Genomic DNA, 12,504 nt, shown 5'->3' with positions numbered 1-12,504 from the left:
CCTGCATCGGCAGGCAGACTCTCAACCACTGCGCCACCAGGGAAGCCCAGCAATCTGGATTTTATCGGCTTGGTATGTAGAAGTCACTGATCGTTTTTGAGCAGGCACATGATAAGCATGGTATTATGTTGGGAAGATTGAATTCAGCTGGTGCCAGATGGAGTCAATAGGAGAGACTTAGAAACAGTCAATTAATTAAGATTATGTTCAACTCCAAGTTATACAAAAAACAGAAATGACAGTGACTTGAAGAAGGAAGTTTATTTCTGTCTAGAAGCCCGGAGGCAGCCTGTCCAAAGTGAGCATGGGGTAGGGGACCCACAGTTTTGTGCCCCGTCACTTTTACCGTGCAGCATGACTTCCATTTTCATGGTGCCTCGTGGTTCAAAATGACTGCTGGGTTTCCAGCCAGCAGGAAGGACAAAGCAAGGCGCTCATCCCCCCACCCCTCCTTTATGGACGCGTCTCTGAAGTTGTACTCGCCGCATCCACTTCCATCCCCCCAACCCCCATGTAGTCACCTGCTAGGGAAGAAGGGAAGACTGGGCATCTTGGTCTTTATTCCAGCCCCATTACGTGTCCAGTTAAAAAGTGAGGGTTCTATTACTAAAGAAGGAGGGGAGGATATTGGGGGGCAGCCAGCAGTGTCTGCCAGGACCTTTGTAGTCTCTCCAGTATGAATAAGGGGCAAGACTAGGGCTGTGACCTTGGGATGGATGGAAAAGGGAGAAGGCATGCGAGACATCACGTGGTAGAACATGGTGCTTGATTGAATGGAAGGGAGAAAAGGTAAGGTAGGAATGACCATATATTCCAAAATATGAGGTGAGGGTTTTTTTTCCCCCAGAAAATGATTCCTTGGAAAAGAGGAAATTGCTGTATATGTGAGTCCTTGCAAAGTCTCTCAGAGTATGTGGAACTCTGTGAAATATGTTGAACAGAGTACTATTTGGGGAAGACACATTAGTTAGCTTGAAATGTCCTCAATCAGTGTGCTGATTTTGAATGCACGTAGAAGTCAATGACCAAAACAGTAAAAGAAACATCAACTCAAATTTAGTCATTATTCTTCTGGGCACAGTTTCACAATTGCAAGGGCTGGATGACACTGGATACGATACTTTAAGAGCAACACAGTGAATGCGTAAGTTGCAGAGACGGTGAATTTATGCCTCCAGGACATATTAAAAAACCCACCAACTGTCCTCATGTTACCTAAGTGGGAACTGGAGGTCTGAGGTAAAATGTCCAGCGACAGCATCGTCTATAGATTCAGAAAGGGCTGTATCTCAGGCGACCTGGAAGTAAAGATGTCAGAAACCAAACGATCCTTAGCGTCGATGGAACACAGATGTTAGAGAGGCAAGCATTTGAAAACTGTTTTATGACATGAAAGAGAGAAAACACTGTTTCCTGAAACATTTTTAATGAATAAAACATTATTTCTAAATGAATATGTAGTTTTTAATTTTGAATGTTTTGAATATGCATGTATGACTAAATGGATACTTTAGTTATTATAACTAGATATTTCATCTATAGCATTTAAAAATTGTATATTCAAGGCCAAGAAATCTGGGGCAGAGGCTCCTCCCATCATAGGAGAGAGCCATTGGGGTTGCCCGCATTAAGGCAAACCGAGTATGTAGACGAAGACCTGGGCTCAGCCTTGGCAGTTGTCAGGTGCAGAACTAGGGCCAATTAGATTCAACATTTATTGATCTTTTGTTGATCAAGAAATGGGTTTATTCAACATTTACCTATTTTCTAAAACTTTAGTTATGAAATTCAGCATCTAGCACATGGGTGTGGTTTCAAGGAACAGTTCAGAGTCTAGGCAGGGAGACAGATATGGAAACAAGAAAAAGAAACAGTGCTAGGGAATTCCCTGGAGGTCCAGTGGTTAGGACTCCGTGCTTTCAGTGCGGTGGCATGGGTTCGATCCCTGGTCAGGGAACTAAGATCCCACAAGCTGCGCAGCGCGGCCAAAAAACAAAAACAAACAAACAAACAACCCAGTGCTAGAGCAGACAACAAACCCGTTGTCAGGGGTGCCTAGAAAAGTCAATCCTTGCTGAAAATCAGAGAACATTTTAGAGAGTGGGTGACGTATGACTTGAGCCTTTAGGAATGAATGCGTTTTTGAATAATACAGAAGGTAGACCAGGCCAAGGGACCAGCATGGATGAAGGCACCCAGCTAGGACAAGAATCTGAATGCTTTTGGCACCGGTAGAGGGGCTGGGGTGCACGTGGGACTGCCATGGTTGTAGGGGGGGCAGTGGTCTGTCATGGAGGGCCTTGAACATGAATGTTACGTAGTAAGGCCATAGGTGGGTTCTGAGCAGGGAAGGGACAGGACCCGAGGCAGGAAGAGCAGTTCCAAAGCTTCTGGAGAAGTCTGGGTGAGAAATAGACTGGAGCATTGCTGCAGTGGCAGGAACCGTCAGGAAGGCTGGAGCAGGGAGCCGGCAGAGGCGGGAAAGCGAGGGCTTGTGCACCCATGAATGTGATGGTGACGCAAGGGAGACATGGAAGCTGAGGCCGAGTTTCTAGTCCGGGTACCGGAGCAGATGGAGTTACCTTGACCATGAAAGGACTTGAGTCTGTATCTGGAAAGGCTGTGGGCTGGCAAGCAGGCCTTGACCACTGGGTGAAAGTCACAGAAAGCCAACATCAAGTCAACATCTAAATGTCAACATCTAAAGGGAGGTTGGGCTCCATTTGCCGGCCCTGTGGGAGCTGGGGATTCTGGTCTGAGGTGGGAGACAGGAAGGAAGGCTTCTGGGGCTGCTGCGGCCCCAGCCCTGTGTGACTGGTTCTCACTGAACACAGAGTAGTTAGTATGCACACTTGGTGTGCCAATGGAATGGCCTTTGAGGGAAAAAACTCTTGAATATGATGTCTAAGAACTTTCAGAATTGGAGAGGGGACTCAACATCTCTTTTTTAGCAAGTAGGCTGGCTGCCTGAGAGGTGGCGGGGCTAGAGTCTTGGCTTTGTCACTTAACTAGCTCTGAGACCTTGGAGAGTGTCTTTCTATCTGTGGCCGCCGGTGTTCCTCCCATGAAATTGGGACCTCGTCCACCTCACAGAATGACTGTAGGACCAAATGAGAGAACAATATACAAGTGCCCAGCTCACTGCCTGGCCCATAGTAGGCACTTAGAAAAATATTAGTGCCTTAGCTCCCTTGTCTTCTTGTGCAGGGGCAAGAAGAGGGTGTCATGCCCATCTTCCTCAGGGGAGCGGCGTTGTCCTGTCCTGGGCCCCTGTCCTGGGCCTGTGGTCTGGTTTAGGCTGAGAAACGCTGCTTCCAGACCACGGCTCTCATTTCCTGGCTGACTAGTTAAAGCCCAGAGAGTTCAATCACCTAACTGAGGTCGCAGCGTGTTGTGACAGAGCCAGGCCTCTCCTCTCAGGGCCCACAGCACATAGTGTTGGCTCTGATGGGATGCCACGCGTCTGTTGATTTACTTGAAACAGTGATGCTTAGAACAATCTCCTTCTCTCTCTCTCTGCCCCACCCTCTTAGTAAAGCTAAATGAAAAGACTCATTGTCTCATGGAGAGGAGAAAAATTGCTAGAACAAAAGTCAAAGCTGTTTAGTTGTTTTAAAAATATTCTTTCCATGCCCCCAAATGCTTCATGGAATCTGTTCTGATTGAATTAACCTCTATTTCTCAGCAGAACAATTCTTCTCATATGCCTATCCATATGTGAAAGGAACTGTTTCTCAAACATCTTTTTGTTTTCCAGTTGGAACTGGCTCTGGCTCCTGTTCTTCAAATGCTAGCAGCTGTAAATGCCCCCCTGAGAAACAATGATTAATGTGGGCTACATGTACTGACTTATTTTTTCTTGTTTCACTGCCATTGCATTTGTTTTCAAAAAGCCTCTCTTGTCTGATATGAATATTGCCATGCTGGTTTTATGTTGACTTGTATACAGTATCCTTTTCCCCATTCTTTTAGTTTCTATTAAACAGCTTTTTTGAAGTCAAACTTAAAACAATAAAATTCATCACTTTTAAGTGTATAATTTGATGGGTTCCGACAAATGTATAGAGCCATGTAACTTCCACCATAATCATGATGTAAGCATTTCCATCACCCCCGAAATTTCCCTCCTGCCCCTTTGTAGCTGACCATCTTCTCCCATCCCACCCCCTGGAACCACTGATCTTTCTGTCACGGAGTTTTGCCCTTTGTTGAATGTCATATAAATAGAACTGTTCAGGATGTATTCTTTTTGTGTCTGGCTGCTTTCACTCAGCCTAATTATTTTGAGATTCACCCATTACATCCTTCCTTTAACTGCTGAGTAGTAGTCCATTGTATGGATGTACCACGATTTATTTATCTGTTCGTTAATATACGGACATTTGCATTGTTCCCAGTTTTCAGCTTTTACAAAGAAAGCTTCTATGAGCATCTGAGTGTAAGTCTTTGTGTGGGTGTGTTTTTATAGCTTCTGGGTAAATATCTAGGTTGCTGGTTTGCCCAGTTTGCCCAGGACTGAGTTTTCTGGGATGAAGAACTTTCAGTGCAAAAACACAGGCAATTCTAGGCAAACCAGACCAGTTGGTCACCCTGTGTGTCTCATTCGGGAAGTGTCCGTTTAACTGTATGAGAAACTGCTAAATTGTTTCCCCAAGTGGCTATACCATTTTGCATTCTTACCAGCAATGTATTGGGATTCCAGTTTTCCACGTCTTCGCCAATACTTGGTTATATCAGTCTTTTTAATTTTTGTTATGCTAGTGGATTTGTCATGGAATGTCATTGTGATGTTTAATTTGCATTTTTCTAATGACTAAGAACGTTGAACATCTTCTCATATGTTTATTTGTTAGCTGAATGTCTTCTTTGGCAATGTGAGTGTTCAAATATTTTGCACATTTTCAAGTAGGTTGTTTGTCTTTGTGTTGAGTTATAAGAGTTTCTGTCTGGAGATAAATGATATATCAGATAATGTTTTGTAAATCTTTTCTACCAGACTGTGACTTGCTTTGCCATTGCATTTTGAAAAAAGAACATTTAAAGAAAAATATTTTATTGAAGTACAGTTGATTTACAATATTGTGTTAATTTGTACTCTACACAAAGTGATTCAGTTATACATATACATACATTCTTTTTCATATTCTTTTCCATTATGGTTTATCACAGGATATTGAATATAGTTCCCGTGCTATAGTAGGACCTTGTTGTTTATCCATTCTATATATAATAGTTTACATCTGCTAATCCCAAACTCCCAATCCATCCCTCCTCTCCCTTGGCAACCACAAGTCTATTCTCTATGCCTGTGAGTCTGTTTCTGTTTTGTAGATAAGTTCATTTGTGTCATATCTTAGATTCCACATATAAGTGATATCATATGGTATTTGTCTTTCTCTTTCTGACTTACTTCACTTAGTATGATAATCTCTAGGTCCATTCATGTTGCTGCAAGTGGCATTATTTCATTCTGAAAAAGAGAGTTTTAAATACTTTTAGATACTAACATGTATTTTTAAATTATGGATTTGTGTGTCATTGTTTTATTAGAGTAGTCATAAGAAAGCATCAAAGTTAATATAAGGTACATTAAATGGCTCAGTATGACAAAAATTAGCAATGTGTACTTTATATTAATTGGTTTGATTGCATAAGGATGATAATAATAAGTAGCTATCGCTTCTTGAGCACTTACTATGTGCCAGGCAATGTTCTATGTGCTTTACATATATATGAGCTGATTTAATTCATACAACGAGGTTTCTTCATTATCCCCAGTTTAAAGATGAGGAAACTGAGGCAGAGAGAGGGAAAGTAACCTTCTCAGGGTTAGACAGCTGGAAGTGTTTATTTCTGTTTATTTTTAACTTCCTATCCCTCACCTATCTTCAGGGCCTTTTGGTTAGCCATGGTGACTTGAAAATGCAAACATTTCTTGAAATCCACAGTAAACCCAAGCCACATGAAGTGGTATTTGTTTTTTGAAAATGATAATTATCCACCACATCGTGCTCTAAATGTTTGGATTTATTGCAGATGTGTCAGGATGGACGTGCGCCTTCAGAGCATGTTGTATACATTTTAAAAGAAATAAATGTGGACTTTGTATTTGCTCAGATGGGAGGAAGGAGAACATCATTAAAATAATAAATCACATATAAATGACATGACACACTTAGAATGTCACATAAAATGTGATAAATACCAAGGAAACTTGACAGTAAACAGTAGGTTTAAGATAAGAGAAAGAGGCAAAATCTTTTTTCTTCCTTTTCTAAAAAGGAATCTCACAGATTAAGCTATGAATAGGGAACCGTCCAATTAGTAAAGAGTTTAATTTGTTTATAAGGGGTGGGCAGTAGTTATCCGTACTGAACTAGCAACGCTCTGGAGCTTCACGCCTTTATCAGCTACATACCCTTGGGCAAATTATTGAACTTCTCTAGTTACTGTAAGAATTAAATGACTTAATAAATTTAAAGCACTTGGCCAAGTGCCTGACACATAGTAAGTGCTGAATAAACATCTGCTATTTTTAATAGAATTTTAATGCATAGTGAAAAGTGAGCTAGATCAACACAGCAAGTGTGAAAAACTGTGGACTTTGAAGGTCGACAGGCCTGGGTTCATCTCCAGGTCAATTTCTGAAAGCAGTTTGCTGAGCAGTTCACTGAATTATTGAGTATTATTTTTTCATGTTTTAGGAAGTGGTCCCTACCCCTGCCCTGCCCTGTTTCCACCTCTGATGGTGAAACAGCTATGGCCTTTCATGAATTGCCTTCTGGGGACTTGACTTGCAGCTAATCAAGTTTTCTGATAATCAGTGAATCGGCAAATTAGCCTCTTACCCTGGGTTTGAATCCTTACTTTGCTGCTTACTTTAGCTGGGTGACCTAGGTCAAGTTACTAAACTTCTCTGAGCCTCAGTTTCCTCATCTCTAAAAAGCAGAAATAATAATTCTGATTTATGCAAGATAAGTATGAAGATTGAATGAAATCAATTGGGTGAAATTGCCAAGCACAGGATGAGGATTTAGTAAAGACTTTACAGGCAGATGATCTTCCTTAAATGTTGTTCCTCCATAAATATTCCCTCCTCCTCACTAATTTGTATAAATTAATAAATTGCTATGACACCCACTATAATGATAGAAACTAGAAGAAAAATACGTTTAAACCTAGTCCCAGGATATTGCCTTCTCCATGAGGGTTTGCCAGGCAGAATAGTCAACATCATTCACCATGTGGAAAGTACCTTTCTCGTCCCAAGTGAAGCACTGAGATTGGCCATCCCGGGAAACCCTGGATCTGACCATGTCGCTTCCCTGCCCAGAATCTTTCCTCCAGAGCCTTCACACCAGCTACTCTCCGGGACCAGTACAGAAAATGGGTAAAGTCTGGTCAAGAGTGTGCTACTCTGGTTGAAACTCCCTCACCCCTGCGGATATCTGAAACTCAACTCAAGAGTCAAAATTCTTTCTGCATCCGAGAGCTTTGTGCTCAACATTGCGTTTGATCCTATTCTTCTCTGGTCCCCTAACGCTGTTGCTTGTTTGCTTGTCCTCACCTCCCCATGTGTGCCAGACACTATCCTGAATGCTTTCGTTACGTGGATTAAGTCACCCAATTAACCATATTCCCACGTGGCATGCGGAGTTTAAGCAGGTTGCCCAAGGTCACACACAGTTAGCAAGTGTCAGAGCCAGGACACTTCAAAGCCAGGCGGTCTGGTGCCAGGGTCCAAGCCCTTAAAAACACTGCACCACGTTCCCTCTTAATACATGTGTGTGGAAGGCAGGGAGGCTGGGAGGCTAAGTCATGCTAACTTATGCAACCGTATATGTATTCCTTGGGAAACATATATATATTAATTTGTACCATCCACTATTATTAGACTAAGAAAGTATTGTTACTTGGAATCCTCAGATGTAGTTTTTCCTTTTTCAAATGCAAGATATAGAATGTGACTATGAATAATTAATAATGAACTTGACTGAAAAGAAACTTCAGGGTAGACTTTTTTCCCCCAAGTTTTCCATTCAGTCTTATAGTGACCAAAGTGACAAAAAATTCCAACTATGCATGCCCTGCTCAGAGTATCCAAGAACCTACCAGTGGGTTTGAGGGTCATACACACAAATGGAATTTTCAGTACAAGTGGCCTGTCTGATCTGGGGAAAGGTGGGGGGCGAGTCTGCAGCACCTAGCATTCAGGGAGACCCAGAAACCTCACCCAGCCCTCTTCTCCCACTGTGTTTGTCACAGCCTTGCCCCTCTTTCTCTTCTTGAAGATGGAAAAGATGCTGGTGGGCTGCTTTCTGCTGATCCTCGGACAGATCCTCCTCCTCCCCGCTGAGGCCAGGGAGTGGCCTCCTTCCAGGTCCATCTCCAGAGGGAGACATGCTCGGACCCACCCTCAGACGGCCCTCCTGGGTGAGTGACGGGGCTCCACCTACAGAAGTAGGAAGAGGTGGTCGAGGGTGGACCTCCAGACCAGGGGATGGGTGTCCGTCGGGGCAGCTCTCCCAGCCCTGGGTCCCGTGTTGGGCGTGCTGGGGGAGAGGGCATCTCATTGGCAATGAGTGCGTCCTGAGTTGAGAATGTGGTTGTACACGGGTTTTCAAATGAAATTAAACCTCTTCTATTGCAAAGCTTTTCATTTAATCTGAAGCTCATGACTTTTCTCCAATAAGCAAGGGCACGAGTTTTCATCTGAAAAAGTCCTGGTTGGACTTACCTGGACAAGGGGGTTATGAGAATTTTTTATTGGATTTGTCTGGCTAATCTGTCTTAATAATGCTTCCCTGCCTGGCAGCATGGGAAGAAGAGCAGGCGGGTTTGGGGAAGGTGGGAGCCGGCACGAAAGAGAGGTGGAATCAACATATTAGAAATGGAAAATGTTAGAGGTCTGTTAGGCTCACCCAGTGAACGTGTTTTCTTCAGGTGAATTCTTTTCTTTCTCCAAGAGGAAGGAAAGGTCCTGAAAACACACAGAATATAGATGTATGGGCCTGGTTCTAAACATGGGCTCTGGAAAGCCTAGGATGCGGGGGTAACAGGAAGGCTGGCCAGTGGAAGGATGGTGGGTTTTGGCATAGACCTGGCTCTGGTACTGACCAAGTGTGTACACTTAGGCAACATGACCTCTCCGAGATTCAGTTTCCTCATCCATAAAATGGGAATGTTAATGCTGATCTTGGAATATTTTTGTGAGGAGAAAGCAAGATAATTAATATATGTAAATTATAGGTATGCAGTGAATGAAAGCTTTACCACAACCATCATTCCATGAAGTTGTTCTCCAAAACTGTGTTTTATATTTGTACCCCCTAAAATCTCACCCCCCTGTGAAGGCCACTGAGAGAACTGCCCAGTGCCTGGTCACCTCAGCATCCGAAATGACAGTTAGAGACCAGAGGAACCAAAAGCTCTGTTTTGAGAGGTCAGAACCTTTACGGTGTTAACCTAAACAATGACTCCATGATGCTGGGCCCTCCATGTCTTTAGTCTCTTCAGAATCTTTTTCCAGTGACATAAACATAGGACTTCTGCAAATGTGGAAAGGACTGGGGGATATTTAGTACGCTGATTAAAGGGTTTTAAAAAAAATAAATTTCAAGATGATAAACATATACCATCATATGATAAACATATCTATCTATCTATCTATCTATCATCTATCTATGTATCTATCATCTATCTATGTATCTATGTATCTATCATCTATCTCTCTGTCTAGAAAGACAGAGGTGGTGGTGATGTGTAGGCCCGTCCCCACCCCCTGCCTCTCTCTCTCTCTCTTCTCTCCCCACCTCCGACACATACTTGTACACACACATGCACACAAACACACACTCACACACTCTCATACCCCCTCCCCCCCCACGGGGCGTCCCCTAGTTGTCAGCATTCACTGCCCTCTCCTTCACCCTGAGCTCAAGCTCTGAGGTAGAAACCCCTTGTCTTCGGAGGTAAAAGATCCTGTATTGCTAAGGGCATCCATCCCACGTCCAGTATCCTCCCCTTCCCCTTTTCTCATTTGGTAGGAGAATGTGTCAGGGACAAAGAGGGGGATGGGATATGGCACATCTCTGCCCCACAGGGGATGGCGTGGCCGCTCCCTGACATGCTGGAGGGCTGCTTGACTTGGGAACATGGTGAGTGAGTGAGAATCGTGAAACCAAAGGCAAACACCGCAACTCTGGCCTGGATCCTCTAGTGCCACCTGCTTTTGGTCTACCTTTGACGGCGAACAGAGATGGAGAAGCTGTGCTTGTTGTGGTCCTTGCCCTGATCACTTTTTTTGTGGCAAATCATTTTGGCTGTATTTGTGATATCCACTGCATGGTGTATTTCCCCAGTTACTTGCTTGCATGGGGTGTCTCTGAAAGTTTAAAAGAGTAGAAGCAGAATTGTTTCTTAGGTTAATTTTTCATTTGAATTTTCTGATTAAAAAAATATATATTTATATTTGGGCTTCCCTGGTGGCGCAGTGGTTGAGAGTCTGCCTGCCGATGCAGGGGACACGGGTTCGTGCCCCGGTCCGGGAAGATCCCACATGCCGCGGAGCGGCTGGGCCCGTGAGCCATGGCCGCTGAGACTGCGCGTCTGGAGCCTGTGCTCCACAACGGGAGAGGCCACAACAGTGAGAGGCCTGCATACCTCAAAAAAAAAAAAAAAAAATTTATATTTATGTCTAAATTCAAGCCAGAGGCCCAGTAACAACTGGAGCCAGTTTAAAAAAATAATGCATATATTTATCTGCCCTCCTATGACTGTTTGCATGTTGTTCGGGCGGTAGCCTGTGATGTGTGTCCACGTGGGCTTCCCTTCTGCTTCATTCGTTCATCTGGACTTTCTGCTTTGTGCCAGGCATGAGGGGGTTAAAGAACAACCACCATCAGGAAGCACTTGTGCAGTGGGGGAGACAGACATGTAAACAGGTCACTAATTTGGTGGAGTCGGTGTGCAATGGTAGAGGCACAGCTAAGTTACGACTCTACTCTGCCTGCTGTAGGCTCAGTACAAGAAGGTGGTCTCAGGACCCTTGTACACTCACAAATTATTGAGGATACCAAAGAGCTTTTATTTTTGTGGGTTAAGTCTGCTGAGGTTTACTGGATCAGAAACTGAAATGGAGAACTTTAAAAACTATTAATTAATTAATTTAAAAATAACAATAATAAACCCATAACCTAACCATAATGTAAGTAAAAATATTTGTATCATAATATTTTCTAAATAAAAAAATTGTGAGAAGAATGGCAGGATTTTACATTTTTGCAAATCTGTTCAGTGTCTGGCTTAATTAAAGACAGCTGGATTCTCATTTCTCATCCATTCAGTCTGTCATGAAATATTGTTTTGGTTGGGTTACATGAAGAAACTATGGCCTCACACAGACATGTAGTCAGAAAAAGAAGATGTTTTTTAATAGCCTTTTCATGTGATTATGGATATTCTTCTCCGATAGGACACCAAAACTTGACAAATGGTAGTTCCTTAAAGCTTAACTGCAATGTGGAATCTAAAACCACATTTCGAACGATGTTCACACATAAGAGAGTTAGAGTATAAAAGGCAAACAGTACTGTTACAAAAATAGTTTTGATCTCATGGACTCTGTGAAGGGGGTCCCCAAACCACACTTTGTAAATGGCTGCTTTCAGGAAACATTCCTAGGGAAAGTTGAGTCCACGTGGAGCTGGGGGATGAGCTGGCAGGAGAGGGGTGAGGATGGAGCACGGAGGCGGGACCTGGTGAAGCCATCGGGGCCACCCTGTCTGTCAGGCAGGTGGTCTGAGCTGGGGACAAGCCCAGAGGAGTTCGGAACCAGCTCACTTAGGACCTCACGGGCTCTGACGAAAAGTCTGGGCTTCATGCTGCAGGGGTGGAAGCCCCTGGAGGACTCTCAGCTGACAACAGTGGCGATCACTGCTGACTCCTTTTCCCTCACTCCTGGAATGAGAGCACACACTCAAACTGTCTGCGCTTCAGCCCACTGGCTCCCCTGTTTCATCTGTCTTTTAAAACCAAGTCTTGTTGACATGTGCTTTCTTTTCTAAATTTACCAGCCTATCTCATTTTATTTCTACTTCCTTTTGGATCAATAGCACCCATGAAGAATTCACGTTTGTGGGGTTTTTTAATATTAAAAAAATTAAATTTAAAAGGAGGGTGACCCCATAGTGTGTTTAGGGGATGGTGGGAGCTGACACTCCCTCCCCCCACACACTCTGCTAGGAAAAATTCCAGAGGTGTGCGAGGGTGGAGGTCACAGAATTTAGTGCAATTTCTCCATAGCAGTTAATTTACTACTTAAAAATAAAGCTAATAAAGCTAATCTAAGAACTCACTGTATACAGCCCCAAATTCTGTTCCTTGGAAATCACAGTACATTAGGAGGCTTTTTTTTTTTTTTTTTTGCGGTACGTGGGCCTCTCACTGCTGTGGCCTCTCCCATTGCGGAGCACAGGCTCCGGACGCGCAGGCTCAGCGGCCATG

At 43.5% G+C, this 12,504-nt stretch overlaps 1 protein-coding gene across 3 annotated transcripts in view; it reads left to right on the top strand.

Annotated features, from left to right (window-relative positions):
• MATN2 (matrilin 2) overlaps positions 1-12,504 on the top strand; it is a 152,409-nt gene that overhangs the window by 6,741 nt on the left and 133,164 nt on the right. For 2 of the 3 annotated variants that reach the window (XM_082600846.1, XM_082600844.1), the window contains exon 2: positions 8,292-8,433. In XM_082600846.1, the coding sequence (XP_082456972.1) occupies positions 8,292-8,433 (142 nt within the window). Of the gene's footprint in view, positions 1-8,265; positions 8,434-12,504 lie in introns of all 3 variants that reach the window. The other variant, XM_082600845.1, reaches the window with a different exon arrangement.

This window comes from Mesoplodon mirus, assembly GCF_964341445.2.
Source record: "Mesoplodon mirus genome assembly, chromosome: 16".
Classification (NCBI taxonomy): domain Eukaryota; kingdom Metazoa; phylum Chordata; class Mammalia; order Artiodactyla; family Ziphiidae; genus Mesoplodon; species Mesoplodon mirus.
This window is presented reverse-complemented; position numbering and strand designations above follow the sequence as displayed.